The 16,089-nt window shown below is 35.4% G+C and overlaps 2 protein-coding genes across 2 annotated transcripts in view; both read left to right on the top strand.

The window, feature by feature from the left end:
• Positions 1-423: 423 nt before the first annotated feature.
• MS3_00000241 (uncharacterized protein) lies at positions 424-4,186 on the top strand. Its single transcript, XM_051208084.1, has 2 exons — positions 424-1,381; positions 3,888-4,186. Exons 1-2 carry the CDS (start codon positions 886-888, stop codon positions 3,974-3,976), a joined length of 585 nt encoding a protein of 194 aa, XP_051067498.1. The 5' UTR covers positions 424-885; the 3' UTR covers positions 3,977-4,186.
• Positions 4,187-5,804: 1,618 nt separating this feature from the next.
• Positions 5,805-16,089, top strand: part of MS3_00010750 (uncharacterized protein) — a gene marked incomplete at both ends in the record, with an annotated part of 122,452 nt that continues 112,167 nt past the window's right edge. Inside the window, 3 exons of the mRNA XM_051219145.1 lie at positions 5,805-5,832; positions 8,718-8,780; positions 11,974-12,035. Coding sequence (XP_051067499.1) covers positions 5,805-5,832; positions 8,718-8,780; positions 11,974-12,035 — 153 coding nt within the window. The remainder of the gene's footprint in view (positions 5,833-8,717; positions 8,781-11,973; positions 12,036-16,089) is intronic.

Below are 16,089 nucleotides of genomic sequence, written 5' to 3' on the forward strand. Positions count from 1 at the left end.
ACTATTACCATATTGTAATTTAGATTTCTTCTTTGGCTTTCACAGTGTGAACTGTTTCATTTATAGTTAATAAAACTATCATCTTGCCTATAATCTCATTCTAAATTGTTGGTGGGAAATGTGTATCTGTGTATCACATGATCGAATCTAATAGTCTAAATAAAAAATGTATGATCGAGTATCATGGTCTAGTGTGCTCAGTTGTGTTATCCAATCATGAGTTATTCTATGATAGTATTTCGTATAACAGGACAAACTATTATTTTTTCCGTTACAACAAATAACTTAAATTTTTATGTCTAGTAAAAAATTGATTGATTCAAACAAATAAAATTTATAAATTCATACTTAATAAATCCGAGAATTAGCTTACCAAACACATAATATTCGTAACTTATTTACCAATTTTATGTATTTGGCTTTGAGCTACACTATTATTTATGTATAGCTTAATGATACTACCTAGCTGTGCAAACTGAAATAGGTAGAACGAAATTTTAACTCATGACCTAATGGTAACAAGTTGAATGCTGTAATCAATAAGCTATCACCACTGTAAATAACAAAGAAAATGTGGTGACTTAGTGTTAATTTCAACAACCACCATCATTTTTTGAGTGTTTACTAAGACCCTTTAAATAATACTTGAAATGGTCATCATATAAAGAAGTGATAATTATATATATTGAAAATAAATTGAAAAGTATTCAGTTCATTCTTCAAATTAATTAAGTAAACTGTTACGTGGAAAACAACTAGCTGGTCGGAATTACTTCATTTGAAAACACACCAAAACAATATATATCAAAAAGATACAATTGATGGAAAGAATAACCAAATTTGACTAAATAAATCCACAACTCGTTTTTCGGGAATTCCCCACTTATGGAACAGAAAACATTGGATACCACTTATACTGCTGACTATGATCTTTATCATAATGTCGATGATAATAGCAGTAACAAAAGTAGTAGTAGTAGAAAAGAAAATGAAAGGATAATTGGGTATAACACTGAACTTTTAGATAAATCTAATCAACAATTATTTTCATTGGATCTTGAATCTAATAGTGATAACTTGACAAAAGAAGATTCCTTATTGGAATATGATGAAACGAATAATATTTTATCAAAGCATAAATTAAAATTCAATTTAATGCTTTCAAAATATTCTAAATCTATTCATCGTCAAGATTCCAATTATCATCAGTTAAATTCTTCTATTAATGAACTGGATACTACCAATGGGGAACTAGATAAAAGTATTATTCTTTTTCACAATGATTATGATAAGAATGATAATTGCAATGTTAGTATCAACCATGGTACTGTTAACGGTGTGATAACTGATGATATCGGTCATATCATTGCATCTATTAAAAGTGAGTGAATGTATTTTTTTTGAAAATTGTTTGATGACTATTTTAAGATTTTCTGTCAGAAGGTTGGGGGGCTCAACAGCAAAACTATATAAATCATTGTTGTTCTATTCGGTTGACATCTCTAACTAGAGCATAGTGTATAAGTAATTATTCAATATCATTCATTCAAATAATAAACTGCATGATCTTTATTCCCATTATTAACCAATTTATCTGTGATGATGAACACTATGTGTCAGAGTTGAATGGAAGGCATTGATGGTTATAGTACACATTAGAAATCAAGGTTTCGAAGATCTCATTAACTCCTACTATCGGCTAACAAGACTCCTTTGAAATACATTAATTTCGAATAGAAAATTAGCTTAAGTATTATAATTTCTTGCTATAGTGTTAAGATACCGATATAAATTTGTTAAAAAGACAATGAACTAATTACCATAGAATGATGCTCTAACCTGAAAAACAAGATTTCTTGAATCCCTCATAATTCGTAATGAAACTATGAAATGTAAATGCAACTTGATAACTGTAGCGTATTTCATCACTAGTAACTCCTCTGATTCCAAGATCAATAGCCTGACAAGAATTAACACATTTCCAAATCTCCAATCAGAGCATTAGAATCCCAGATGACTGGTCATAAGTATTCAATTATTCATTCGAACACAGAACTCGCATGATGACATAAATAAAATAAAAGACAATAATGGACAATAGTATATTGATCTTAAAATATACATAACTAGAAGAGTTTTAATAAAGATGAGTAACAAATTTATAATTGCTTAACTTTTAATTTATGGACAGCAGAAGATGCCAATTAGTCGAAACGATAGTTTACAATGAAGACTGTTCAAAAATCATTTGTCAAACAATTAATCTATTGATGTGAAAAACTCATCTGCTAATCAATTATCATTTGCATTACATTCATAATTCACAAGCATAGATCATGGTTCACTAAAAACCTAAAAGACATGAAAACTATTACGTCACATCTCACTGTGTTTATCAATTTAAATGCGTGTGTGTATGGTCAAACATTCATAGGAAGGAGTGGTCATGATCCCCAAGTTAGGGTATCTGAACATATTGATAAAAACAAATAAAATTAAATGACCTAATAGAAGTAGATGATAAACATTCATCGCCCTCTACTCCCAAACATATAGTTAAAATAAAAGTGTATATTAAAATTTTACTAAAGCCTTAGCCATAGTAAAATCCAGACCCCTTTCATGAATCCAAAAACAGTTTATTCTCACCTTAAACCTACACTGGTAATATCAGCTTACTATTCAGCATGGTGAGTTTCACATTGTTTTTCACATTTTCTTTATTACCTTTGTTTTCTCTAACCGTCCATATGTCCAGTTGACCTATTGATTTTCATATGTTTGATGTTCTAAACAGGTATATGCGTGATCAGATCGCTCGAAATGTATTGCGCTAATATGTCACATAGTTCTGATAAACTTCGTCTTCTTACTACACAATACAAATTTATCACAGGGACTAATTGTTTCGAATAACTCAGTTTTCTAAAAGTTAGACACCCACCGCCGAACCCAAAGCTTTTGAGTTCACTTCCCGTCAACGTTGTGTGTACATGCGATAATGCCCACAATTCATCACTTAAGTTACTCTCTGAGGAACATTTAGTGACTTGAGAGGCGACAAGATGTATCGGTTTACTTTTTGTATTTATAAGAACAAACCTATGACTATTCAGTATCCATTCATTTCACGTTGAGTTTCTATTAAGTAACCTTTTGGCAGATATATCACTTTTCTTCGCAGTTCGACAATCCAACAATGAAACCCTAGATCCTATTTCTGTTATTAAGGCGAACGGAATCGACAGACGACATTCTCTGGTAAACCTAAATATCTTCACCAGTTTACGGATCCTTCGTATATGATGAATATTCTAAATAAATAATACAAATTCACGTGATATTGTTCACCTGAATCTTCTCATTGATGTTTAGGACTACAATTATTCAGTCTCTTATTGGCATATGTGCATACTGTGCGTATTGCCTCGATATTGCCTTAATTCATAAGCATCATAAGCAAAGATGAATTGATCAGTGTTTTTTGGTATATGTGGTTCGTCAGCAGAATACTACGATATTGCTATTAAGTAGAAAGCGTTATTAGGCAGAGTTGGATAGTGGCTAGCGTTGGAATCCAGGACGGGTGTTATAAGAGCCAGTAGCTATCTGAGCTTGATAACTGAATGGATAATGAATTGAGCGTTTGAAGAGAAAGGTACAGGGTTCAGGTCCTATTATAAGCATAATTACTGGGTACAAGTACATCCAAATGATGAGCACCAAATTGGGTGAAACGTACATATTGGATTCCACTGTTATTCACTATCCAACTCTGTTTAAAACTTTTTACCTTTGGCCAGAATTGCAGAAATGATATTTTCTTCTCACATATTTTTTAAAGCTCAAGTTTTTGAAAGTAATATTATTTTTCTGTTATAATGAAGTAACGGTCTGTGAATATCGAAAATTTGCACAATACTATTGGAATAACCTAAAAACCTTTTATGTCTGTTGCTATATCAAGCCGAAATGAGTTATTCTAGATGACGGACACATCGATCAATTTATTCAATGAGTCACATTTTGATCTTGTCATTTATTCGCGTGTATATGTACCGTTCACCTTATTCATCACATATTTTTGGCTTATTTTTGTCTTACCATAAACATACAGTCACGCTTTACCAAAACGAGTTGCAAAGCAAATTGCCTTCTCCGCTTTACTCTCCTGCTTTTTATTGTGAATGTCTGTTTTGAAAAACAAGTGCTTGAAATAAATTCATCCTACTCAACTCGTATTTGGTTTCTTATTACCGCCGTCACACAAACGGGGTTAGCCTAGGCAATATACGGAGTTAAATAGATTTATATCTATGTGATATCTGTCCGTTCTTTCAAATTGAAGTCAAATCAATTGGTCACAAAAGACTTACTATCTTAATTTTCAGGTCATTAGTAAAACTGACACTTGTTTGATGCTCCATTTGATGTAGGTATATGTGTGTCTGTTGTTTACTGTGTCATAGCAAGTCAGTTGTGAGGAATAATCATCTTAAGGAATGAAAAAAGAAGAGCGACCTAACGAGGAAAGTTAGATCGGTCCATGTTAAATATTAATATACCCTAAGGGTGAGGTTGTCCGCAATGTTTCGAAGTTTAATAAGTGTGTTGTATCCGGCACTTTTGTTTACTTTCCCGTTTAGTTAGTTGATCAGTCCTGTATATTAAGAGCGAAATCTACATAAGATATTCTGTTTCAAACGTTTGGAGGTATCCCCAACTGTCTGCTATGAGCATGTAGGTGTAGAGTAGTTCAACGTGCCAAACAAAAAATACAATGAACGTTAGGGTTTGAAATGAAATCTCTTGTGAAAATTATGCACGTTATGCTCATTAAATAAACAGAAAAATTTCATCCACATAGTTCCCTTTATCATTTTGAAAAGAGCAAGAACAAACATTCTAGCAGAATAGCATGAATTCCAACCAAACTCTTTCATGTAAGTAATTTAAACCCATTATGTAATTATGATTTTAAATAACACAAGTTGTAAGCAGCTGACAAGAGCCAACGAAATAAAAATGAATTCATGCTATTCTGCTAGAATGTTTGTTCTTGCTCTTTTCAAACGGAAAAAATATCCGAAGATCTTGGATACAATATATTTGAACATTAAAAACCTTGAGGATAACCTCAGATATAAAGGATATTAATATTTATAATTACTAACCCAACTTTCTTCGCTAGGTTGGATTTGTCTCTTTAGTCGTTAGGATAATTAGTTATCACAAATGAGTTGCTTAAAAAAATAAAGATTACTACGCCTGAAATACAAAGAAAGACAACACATGTAGTCTAATGGCTGGAACGAAAATAAGCGTTAGCTCTTGAAAGGTGATTTATTCATCTTGAGCAAACACGATTTGCATCTAGACAATGGTTAGAAAACAGTGATTCAAAAATAACTTGTCTGGTACACAGCCTATGAATCACCCTTGATCTTAACATGTACTATGTTGATGGTACGCAGATAAAAACGTGTCCGTAATCAAGGTCATTTAAGTGATTCATATGTCATAGCTTATGTTCGTCACTATTTGATTGGTTTGTCTACTTACGTACCTATATGACTAATTCAGATGGGGAAGTTCGATGAGAAAAAAACACTTACGTTTCATCTTGTGAAGGTAGGACAAGAGACAGTGGAAAATATTTTGCCATTAGCTGATTGGTTGCATACATTTAAGATTTGAAGGTCAACAGATCAACATGGTTAAACATAGCACTTTTAGTTATAACGACAATTGGTTTGTCAAAAATCGAGCGTTTGATACTGTGGTTTTACTTTAACTTCCTACCAATGTTGACGTCCATCAGACGTTATCATGGTGAGTCCACCTTTAATTAGTTCGTTTACATTTGATAAATTGCCTTTACTGTTAGATCAACTGTGGTATATTCATATTTGTGTCTGCTAAAGTATTTGTCTCGAAGTTTTGAGGGAAGAGTCGAGTATTTTAAATTATCAATAGATACTGAGTGAAAAAAGGAGCAACTAGGTTCGAAATATCAAACTACTCGACACTACTGAAACAATGATGAATGTTTGCACTACTGGTCATGTTTGGGTTTTGTCACCGAGTTTCCTTAATCACTAGTTACTGATGTTTGATGCTTTCTCATCTAGAAAGCACTTACTTCTACATACCGCTTAAACCATTAATCAATGACTGCAGTTAACAATCTCAAACTTTGTACTAGACACTGAAAATCTTCCTTCTAGTTAATACCTCCTTCAATAAATATGAAAAAAAAACTCAGTTGATATTGTTCGTTGATTGAATGTTCACCAAATTATTGTGCGTATACATTGTTGTCCTTTCAGTAAAAACCTTTTAATAAACCAACCACTGTACTGTACCCATCGTTCATAGTGTATTCTACCTACCAGCATTTCCCGACTCAACCCAATGGATTAGTGCTCATAATATTGGTTTTCCAAGTTCTAGGTTTTAAGTCCAAACTCCCATTCATAAGTATTCTTACAATCGGTCAGCATTATTAGCCCTCATACAAATCATGGCTCAAAGTCTATTACAGTCTGTACTTGCTTACAGAATTACGTCCAATTAAACTAATCATCCGCTGTGCTGAAACATGCAAGAGGTATGATGAAGTCATTAATGGAAAAACTATGTGTATTATCTCTAAAATGATTTTGATTCGCACTGCCGTGTCGCCAGTCTGAATGTTAGTGATTATGAATGTCTTTTCGAAATGAGAAAATATAATAATCTTACGTGACTAGCGAGGTTATCATTGTTTCTTGTCAGTCCTTTTTGTCTAAAATCCGATTGCCTGTTGTTTAAGGACAAGTTCATACGTTCTTACAAGGTACCTTTTCTGCAGTCTCTGGATGACTAAAAAATTGTGTATGCTTTAGTCATCTACGTAGCATGAAATGAGGTATCCAATTTCGTAGCTCTGTAAGACGACCGTTTATTTTAAACCTAAGTCAAAACTCCTTTTACATCGTAAATGGATATTATTCAGTGTATACTTGCGTATTCATTTAAACACAAACATTGGTGCAAAGAGGCAACAAATACAGATGCGCCACATAAACCATTGGATTCTTATAAGGGCTGGGATACTGCCTGTGTGCCCAGATTGAAGCAGGTGATTTTATTAGGGGGCCACACCAGAAGCCTTTGACCTAAAGGTTTAATCCACAAGGTAGTGGAGCAACGTCAGGAGATGCAGTACCATGGTAGCTGGTGATCAACAATAGGTTCATATGTTATATCCTGGAGCCTATGTGTAACATTGGTTTGGAATCAGGGTTTTCCCCTAAGTGGGTCCACCGTATCCACCAGGGCATTTGGAGCAGGGTGAATTCTTATCGTTTATGAGAATGTAAATATGAAATTCTTCCAATTTTCCATTTAACATTATTGCGGTTGAAGCCAATAGAGTCTTGATAGCATTCTTTCGTAAGCTGGAAGAGTCTATATATCACTTGTCTATGCTCACATGCTATCTCCGGATCAAACTGTAGGGTGAGAAATTATAAACAACACATTCTACTGTAGGATGTCAACTATGAACTTAGTTAAGATCCCAGCTTATTTGTTCTCATCTGGGTCAGAATGATAGGTATATATATACTTATGGTTTGTGTACACTGATTGGGTTTGCCAATAACAGTTTCTTAGTCATTTCTCATTCTTCTGGTTTGCATAAACGGTTGGGCGAGGGTGTAACAAGCCTGTGTAATTGTAGCTGGAACGTACGTTCTCAGAACATAACATCATGTCAATCAGGTTGTAGTGTAACTAACTGTCTAGTTCACTTCACATCGATCAACACTATGAGGACGAATATAACACTGATCATTGACCAGTGACCAAATACTGAAAATGTTTATCATACAAACTGTTAGTCATGGCCTGAATAACTCAGTGGTAACACCTCCAACTGTGATATTGGGTTCAAATCCCGTGGGAAGTCTTAATTATCTTAGAACTGTAGATACTGTTTACTGACGAGTGGCAGTTATCACAAGATCTCGGTCAAGCAAAGTTTCTTGCAAATGATCTCCAATCACGTGAATAAAACGTTAATTAATACACAACACTTATCAGATTCATTATCCCTATATTTATGTTCTGTTAGTTATATTTTTCAATTTATATAATTGAAAATTTCTCAATAATTCATCCATCTATTGGTAATTCTCAATATGGGATTTGTAATGCATCAAAGATAACCAATCAGAATCATGATTACTTTTTGCCTATTGGAGTAATTTGAAAAAGCAATAGGCCTTAATAACCGATATGTATATATATATATATATAAACTTGACATTTCATTGGTACAGAAACAACCTTCATCATCCGTATATTTTTTCTCCATAATTATAAACTACTTTTGCCTTTATTTATTTGTATAACTTTTGTAAAATTTGCCGACTGATTATTTTTGTTGTTGTTGTGGTTAAGATTCTCAATGAAATTACTATTACCCAATGTGGATTGGGGTTCAGTAGGATGAATACTGAAAGCATTTTTGTTAAATATACTTATTAATCATTGACCATTTCTTCATTAGTTTTGTATGATCATCACGTTAAAAAAAAGTTCTAAATTATCCCATTATACTAGTGCATTAATGGATTATTCATATTTTAATAATGTCAACAAAACTTATATTTAATTGTTTGGATTTAAATTCAGAGGATTACTTAGTGATTAGTCCTCCTCTCTGTTAGGGAGGATGAAAAAAGCTTCTGAACAGAAATCAACAGGAAATAATGTTAAGTCTAATGTTCTCAGTGAGTTTTTTTTCTTTAATGTTATCGAATTTTATACATTTTTAAAATGAAGAAGAAAACGAACAAATTTTACCTGAGTGTTTACGTTGCTTCAGGACTGGTCTGCGTCAACACCTGAACTAAGGATAGAGAGTGAAGTAGTGGGACGCGTCGACAACTTCACTTATCTTGGTAGTCTGCTCTAATGAGTTGGTGTCTGACGAAGTCTCGGCACGGATTCGAAAAGCTCACCTGGCCTTCTCCAACTTACGTCACCTATGGCGAAGGCGATATATCCGTCTATCAATAAAAGGACGAGTATACTGCGTGGCAGTTCGTTCTTTCCTACTTTACGGCTGCGAAACGTGGTCATTAAGAGTAGAAGACACCCGTAAGCTACTAGTATTTGACCACAGATGCCTTAGAAATATTGCTGGCGTCTGTTGGGATCACCGGGTAAGTAATAGTGAGGTTAGACGCAGGGTATTAGGTAGTGATGGTAAATCAGTTGATGAGGTTGTGAATCTTCATCGACTGAGATGGTTGGGCCACGTGTTACGTATGCCTGAACACCGATTACCACAACGTGCAATGCTAACCGGTGTTCGGGATGGTTGGAAGAAAGTTAGGGTTGGCCAAACCAAAACGTGGCATCAGTGCTTGAAGTCACTAACTTCTAGTCTGAGCCATGTTGGTAGATGCAGGATACTTGGTTGGGGTCCGCGAGACTATCGTAACCAATGGTTAGAGACTCTGGGTGACATGGCTCAGAATCGATCACAATGGCGTCGGTGTATACACTCTCTGTCTTTCCTTAAACTAAGAGATTAAAATCGCTTCATATCTTTCTTTCTACGAACTAATTCTTTCTTCGTGTACTATATCCTTATTGCAATCTTTCTTCTATATATTACCACAACTGAATTAACTTTTTTTTATGAATCCGGTGTTCATCTTATGCTAGTGAGGTATGGCAACTTGGACCGATGCATATATATGCCTGGTCCTACGTTATAGCTGACTGACTGACTTACGTTATATTATCTTTTGAAGTGAACTTTCATCGATTGAATTCTATCAGGTCATAGTAATCTACCAGTACAGTTGATACGTATGTTTATTATATACATATATTCAGAGTTCCTGAATGACTTTAAACATTTGTGATCTATAGCGATGTCTTAATCTCTGTCTTCTTTTAAGGTGTCCTTAAATAAGTGTAATGGTGAGAAGCGATGTCTAACATATCAAGTCGGTTTGGGAATACAGAGGTTCAATCCAGAAAATTTGGGGCGGCTCAGTTGTCTAGTAGGTTAAGCGTTCGCGCTCGAGACTAAAAACCCTAGGTTCGAATTCTGCGGGCGGGATCGTGGATATGCACTGCTGAGGAGTCCCGCAATGGGACGAAACGGCCTTCAAATACTTCCAGGTTTCGGTGGTGGTCTAACATCAATCGGTTCATGATCTTAACTAAAAACTTAATAATCTCCACAACCCCTATACTGAAAATTTCGGGAATCCTGATTCCGAATCAGTGGTCTACATGAACTTCAGGTTCCTGAGTGAATGTACCAACCTATTTTGAAAGATATTTGTTTTCTAACTTGATTTTATTCACGTTATAGCATGATCGTCATTCTAATACTCATTATTATATCATTACTGTGTTGATTTACTCATCGAAGGCATTAAATCAAGTCACTATATATAATATACAATGTAAACAAACAATAGTATATTTATTTCACTAAACTATTCTTTATTGTTTCTTAAACCTACATATTTCATAATCTTGAAGGCAATCTCTAGTATCTTTGTTATCACAATTGAAATTAATCTAATTTGTTTTTAGAAAATGTGATTCGCTTGTACATGTTTAATTTTACATTTTCTTTGGAGTAATTTTGGAAAATATTTTCAGAAAAGAAGTTCAATGACCCCTTCGTACTGTAAGCTTAGGTGATTATAATAAAAAAAAGTGATTCACCTTTATTGTAGGATGGATATACAGCTTTGTCGTAAGACTTATAACAGACTTTGGTCTTAACTACATTGTACAGGCAATTTTTTTGTGGCTAAAGAAGATAGGCGTGTTATACATATTATCCATTCTCTCAAATGAAATCCATCCATTTCTTAGTATATTGTAGCAAATTAACTGCTTATCATTCTTTCTTGATCTTTTCCTGGTCATGTTTTGATTTCCACTAGTTAACCTATTTAGCTGTTATCCGACTTCGAATAATTCATCCTAGGTTCAATTGAGCAAGATTACCTTCGTTAGAACTGAATATTTTTTAATGATCACTATTAAAGTTCTAAATGAATTAAATATTGAGTGGATTGTTTGTAATAAGAAAACAAATATTTGTACACATCCCAATGAGCCGAAAATTAATTTTCTGATGTTGAGTAAATGACGATGTTGTAGATGATGTATTTGGTTAAGGTTAAACAATATTATCGTTTCAAGGCTCTCTATATTTTTAATATAGCCGAATATGAGATATTACACTATCTATAGAGTTACAACAAATGTTAGAACAAAGAATTAACCTTTTCTATAAAACATCTGAAACTTCGAAATAGTTTAGTTTCATTTCATCCCAATGAAATCGTGAAATGTGATCAAGGAATTTTTTCTCATAGTTTACATAGATTACTAGTAACGTTTCAGAAGTTAGACTTGAGGACGAGGTTGTACTACTGATGACTGAAGGTGTGATGGCAGCAAGCTTTTTACCCAGATAACTAATCTCCAGCGATGCTACCTCACAACAATAGGAAAAGGCTAAAGTGGTCAACCCTAAAGTTGACACACTTCCTATTCTCATACGGGTTTCCGTCGTCAGCGGTAAGGTCTTGAAAGTATGAAGCTTATGCACTTATAAGTGCTCACGAAATGACCATGCTTGATCGACCCTAAGTAACCGTCTCATAGGTCCTGAGATCATGCTTTCAGGTTGAAAGTCACCACTACTAACACAGTCTCCTATTCAATCGCCTCAGGGAGGGAAGTATCCTTTCACGATGTGAAAAGTCAGGAGGTGACAACCACCGGCACATTGTTAACATCACTTGAGACTATACGAGTCATGTTGATTTATCAAAGAGTTCAGTTATTTTCGTAACTAGATGATATATTTATACTATGAAGCGTAATTTATTATTTTTTAATAATTATTTCTCAATTGTATAATATTTGTATTCATAGACGAACAACAACGTGTACAGAAAAAAACTTTCACTAATTGGGTCAATGCATGTTTGCAAAAGGTATGTTTAAAACATCGTCATTATAAATTTTCGAGGTTTTTTATTTGTTGAAATCAAAACTTTTTGTAGTCACTTCATGAATTTTCCCCAGTACAATTGATTGAAACTAACTCTCGTGTGAATGTACAATATAAGGATACATGTATACTGTCGTTAGATGAAGATATACTGTGATTTTCACAGTTAAAATCATAAAGCAGTCTTAGTTAGACTACCATTGAAAACGTGGAAACATTAAACGACCACTTCGTTCTAGTCCGAGACTCCTCAGCTATCCCCCAGCACGGGACTCAAACCCAAGAACTTCGGTCCCGTGAAACTATTAGGTGCACTGTATATATTTTGATTCATTGGAATAAAGTACTTGAGGTCAATCAGTCAGAAAAATTTTGGGTTTTCAGAATATTTAGACATAGATAAATAGAAATAATCACTTATGGTTCTATAACAAATAATATTTAGCTTAGGTTGCAAAAATTGTGATAAACTCAACTGCAACAACAGTCAACTGTCAGTAGAGACAAGCACAAAGTGACCAGTTCAATAAGGCCGCACGGAAAAAGTATGTCAAATAGTCCAGTGCTTCCGGGTTTTCAGTGGTAGTCTAGCTAAGATCAGTTCGTGGTTTAAACGATGAAAAATTTAGAATCCTCACAAATCCCCCTATATTAATTAGGGAACAGTTAGTTAACAATCAACCAGTGAAATACAAGGAGGAAATCATGCATTTAAAACTAGTTATTCACAAGTAATATAATTACCACAAATGGATTATATAAACTGTTCATATTAAAATTGAAACAAAAATGACTAAGTTAAGTAGTTTCATGAAGATTACCATGAGTGGTTCTCACCAAGATTGACGCCATCTACAGAATCAATGGGAGTCTAGAAGCTCTGAATAACAGTGACTTTTTGTTTGACTGAACGTGAAAATCTGGAACATTAGATATTGACCTATTAGTTGTCTTTCATGTCCATTACGAAAATATGTAGTATTCAGTTCGATCCCGTATCAGGGATTACTAGTGCACTTCACTGAGGATTTCTAATTTAAGGTGAAACAACTGTAGTAGTACTGTAGTGTATGCTACTTATATCTGTCGACATAAGTAGTATGTAACAGCAATCAGAAATGGAATGCTTAGCAGCAGAAGGTTGAGAAGATTGAACTGAAGAAGATAGAAAGAGGAAATTAGAGGTATTTAGAATCGGAAGAATCATGAACGATGTAAAAAAAGCAATTGATGGAAGATTTGCAAATGAAGTATTTAATGTTTGGTTTTCACATTTTACCACAGAACTGTATTTTTGCATTAAACAAATAAATTGGTCTCCTTCACTTCCTGGTTTGCTACCGTACTCCATGGAGTTAAGCGTATCTGAAGACTGTTACTCAGAATAATGGTTCTAGCAATGTAGAGTTTTACGCAGTTAGTTCCCATGATAAACTTTGTATAACACGAACTGCAAGCATTATGTGATGAAATTAATTCATTTCATTTTTTATGTTCTGATTCTTCCACATACATGCACTGATTTGTATCAGTAAGTAAAATGTCTTACAATGTAGTGATATGTGTAACGTGTATAAAGTTATTTAATTCATTATTGAGAAATGTAAATACTTTTCATAATCATGCAAGTTTAATACATAAGTGAATGGTTCAAACTAGAAAGATGATATGACGTAATCTAGCTTGAGATACCAAAAGACAATTACCAAGTAATCATTATAATGGTTACTTACTTACTTACTTACCCCTGTTGCTCCCAATGGAGCATAGGCCGCCGACCAGCATTCTACAACCCACTCTGTCCTGCGCCTTCTTTTCTAGTTCCATCCAATTCTTGTTCATTTTTCTCATGTCTATCTCCATTTCCCGGCGTAATGTGTTCTTTGGTCTTCCCCTCCTCCTTTGGCCTTCAGGATTCCATATGAGGACTTGTCTTGTGACGCAGTTCAGTGCTTTCCTCAATGTGTGTCTTATCCACTTCCAGTGCTTCTTCCTGATTTCTTACTCCACTGGGATCTGGTTTGTTCTCTCCCACAGTACGTTGTTGCTAATAGTGTCCGGCCAATGGATCTGAAGTATTTTGCGTAGACAATTGTTAATAAACACCTGTATTTTCTAGATGATGGCCTTCATAGTTCTCCAGGTTTCTGCCCCATACAGTAGAACTGTCTTTACATTTGTATTGAAAATCCTGACCTTGGTGTTGGTTGACAGTTGCTTTGAGTTCCAGATGTTCCTCAGTTGTAAATATGCTGTTCTTGCTTTGCCGATCCACGCATTCACATCTCTATCAGATCCACTCTGTTCATCAATGACATTGCCCAGATATGTAAAGGTTTTTACATCTTCCAAATCTTCTTCGTCAATTGTGACTGGATTGGTGCATTCTGTATTGTATCGGAGAATCCTGCTTTTCCCTTTGTGTATATTGAGACCTATTGCTGCTGAGGCTGCTGCTACACTGGTCGTCTTCTCCTGCATCTGTTGTTGCGCTTGGGATAGAAGGGCCAGATCGTCTGCGAAGTCTAGATCATCCAACTGCATCTTAGATGTCCATTGTATCCCGCGTTTCCCTTCAGACGTTGACGTCTTCATGATCCAGTCGATCACCAGGAGAAAGAGAAAGGGTGAGAGTAAGCAACCTTGCCTGACACCGGTCTTCACTTCGAACGACTTTGTCAACTGTCCTCCATGCACGATTTTGCAGTTTAATCCATCATATGAATTCTGTATGATATTGACTATCTTCTGAGGCACACCGTAGTGTCGAAGAAGTTTCCATAGTGTTGTTCTGTCCACGCTATCAAATGCCTTTTCGTAGTCAATGAAGTTGATGTAGAGTGATGAATTCCATTCAATTGATTGTTCCACAATGATCCGTAGAGTTGCGATTTGGTCTGTACACGATCTATCCTTACGGAATCCTGCCTGTTGGTCACGAAGTTGGACGTCTACGCAGTCCTTCATCCTGTTTAACAATACCCTGTTGAAGACTTTTCCCGGTATTGAGAGAAGAGTGATGCCCCTGTAGTTATCACACTTGCTGAGATCGCCTTTCTTCGGTATTTTGATCAGAAGTCCTTCTTTCCAGTCTGTTGGTACTTGTTCCTCATCCCAAATCTTATTGAAGAGAATGTGGAGTATCCTTGCAGTTGCCGCTACGTCTGCTTTTAGTGCCTCTGCTGGAATGTTGTCCGGTCCTGCTGCTTTGCCACTCTCGATTTGTCTGATGGCCATGCTGATTTCTTCAATTGTTGGTGGGCTAACATTGATTGGGAGATACGTGGGTGCTGCTTCGATGTTGGGTGGGTTCAGTGGAGCTGGTCGATTCAAGAGTTCATTGAAGTGTTCTACCCACCTGTTTTGTTGCTCTTCAATGTTGGTGATTACCTTGCCTTCTTTGCTTTTCACTGGTCGTTCTGGTTTGCGGCGATTTCCAGAGAGTTTCTTTGTCGTGTCATACAATTGTCTCATGTTTCCTTCTCTTGCAGCCTTTTCCGCCGTCGTTGCTAAATCTTCCACATATTTACGTTTGTCGGTTCTGATGCTCCTCTTCACTTGTTTGTTTATTTCCGTGTATTCAGCTTGTGCCTTGGCTTTTTCTGCTCTTGTTCGACTGGTATTGATCGCTGCCTTCTTGTTCCTCCTTTCTTGAGTCTTATCCAGTGTATCAACAGTGATCCATTCCTTGTGATGGTGCTTCTTGTGACCCAGGACCTCATGACATGTTGAAGTGATTGCTTCTTTGATCCCCTTCCAGTTGCTCTCCACAGTAGTTCCTTCTCCATTGAGTAGATCATGAAAGGCCTGGAACTTGTTGCTGAGGACTATCTTGAATTTGTTGAGTTTGTTAGTATCCTGAAGAAAGGCCGTATTGAACTTTTGTGATATTGTCTGCCCCGTTGTCCAGTGTTTCTTGAGTTTCAATTTCATCTTGGCGAATAGCAAGTGATGATCTGGTGCTATATCAGCTCCTCTCTTGGTTCTCACGTCCTCTATAGTCCTCCTGAACGTTTTGTTGATGCAAATATGGTCGA

This window comes from Schistosoma haematobium, chromosome 2 (assembly GCF_000699445.3).
Source record: "Schistosoma haematobium chromosome 2, whole genome shotgun sequence".
In the NCBI taxonomy this organism is placed as follows: domain Eukaryota; kingdom Metazoa; phylum Platyhelminthes; class Trematoda; order Strigeidida; family Schistosomatidae; genus Schistosoma; species Schistosoma haematobium.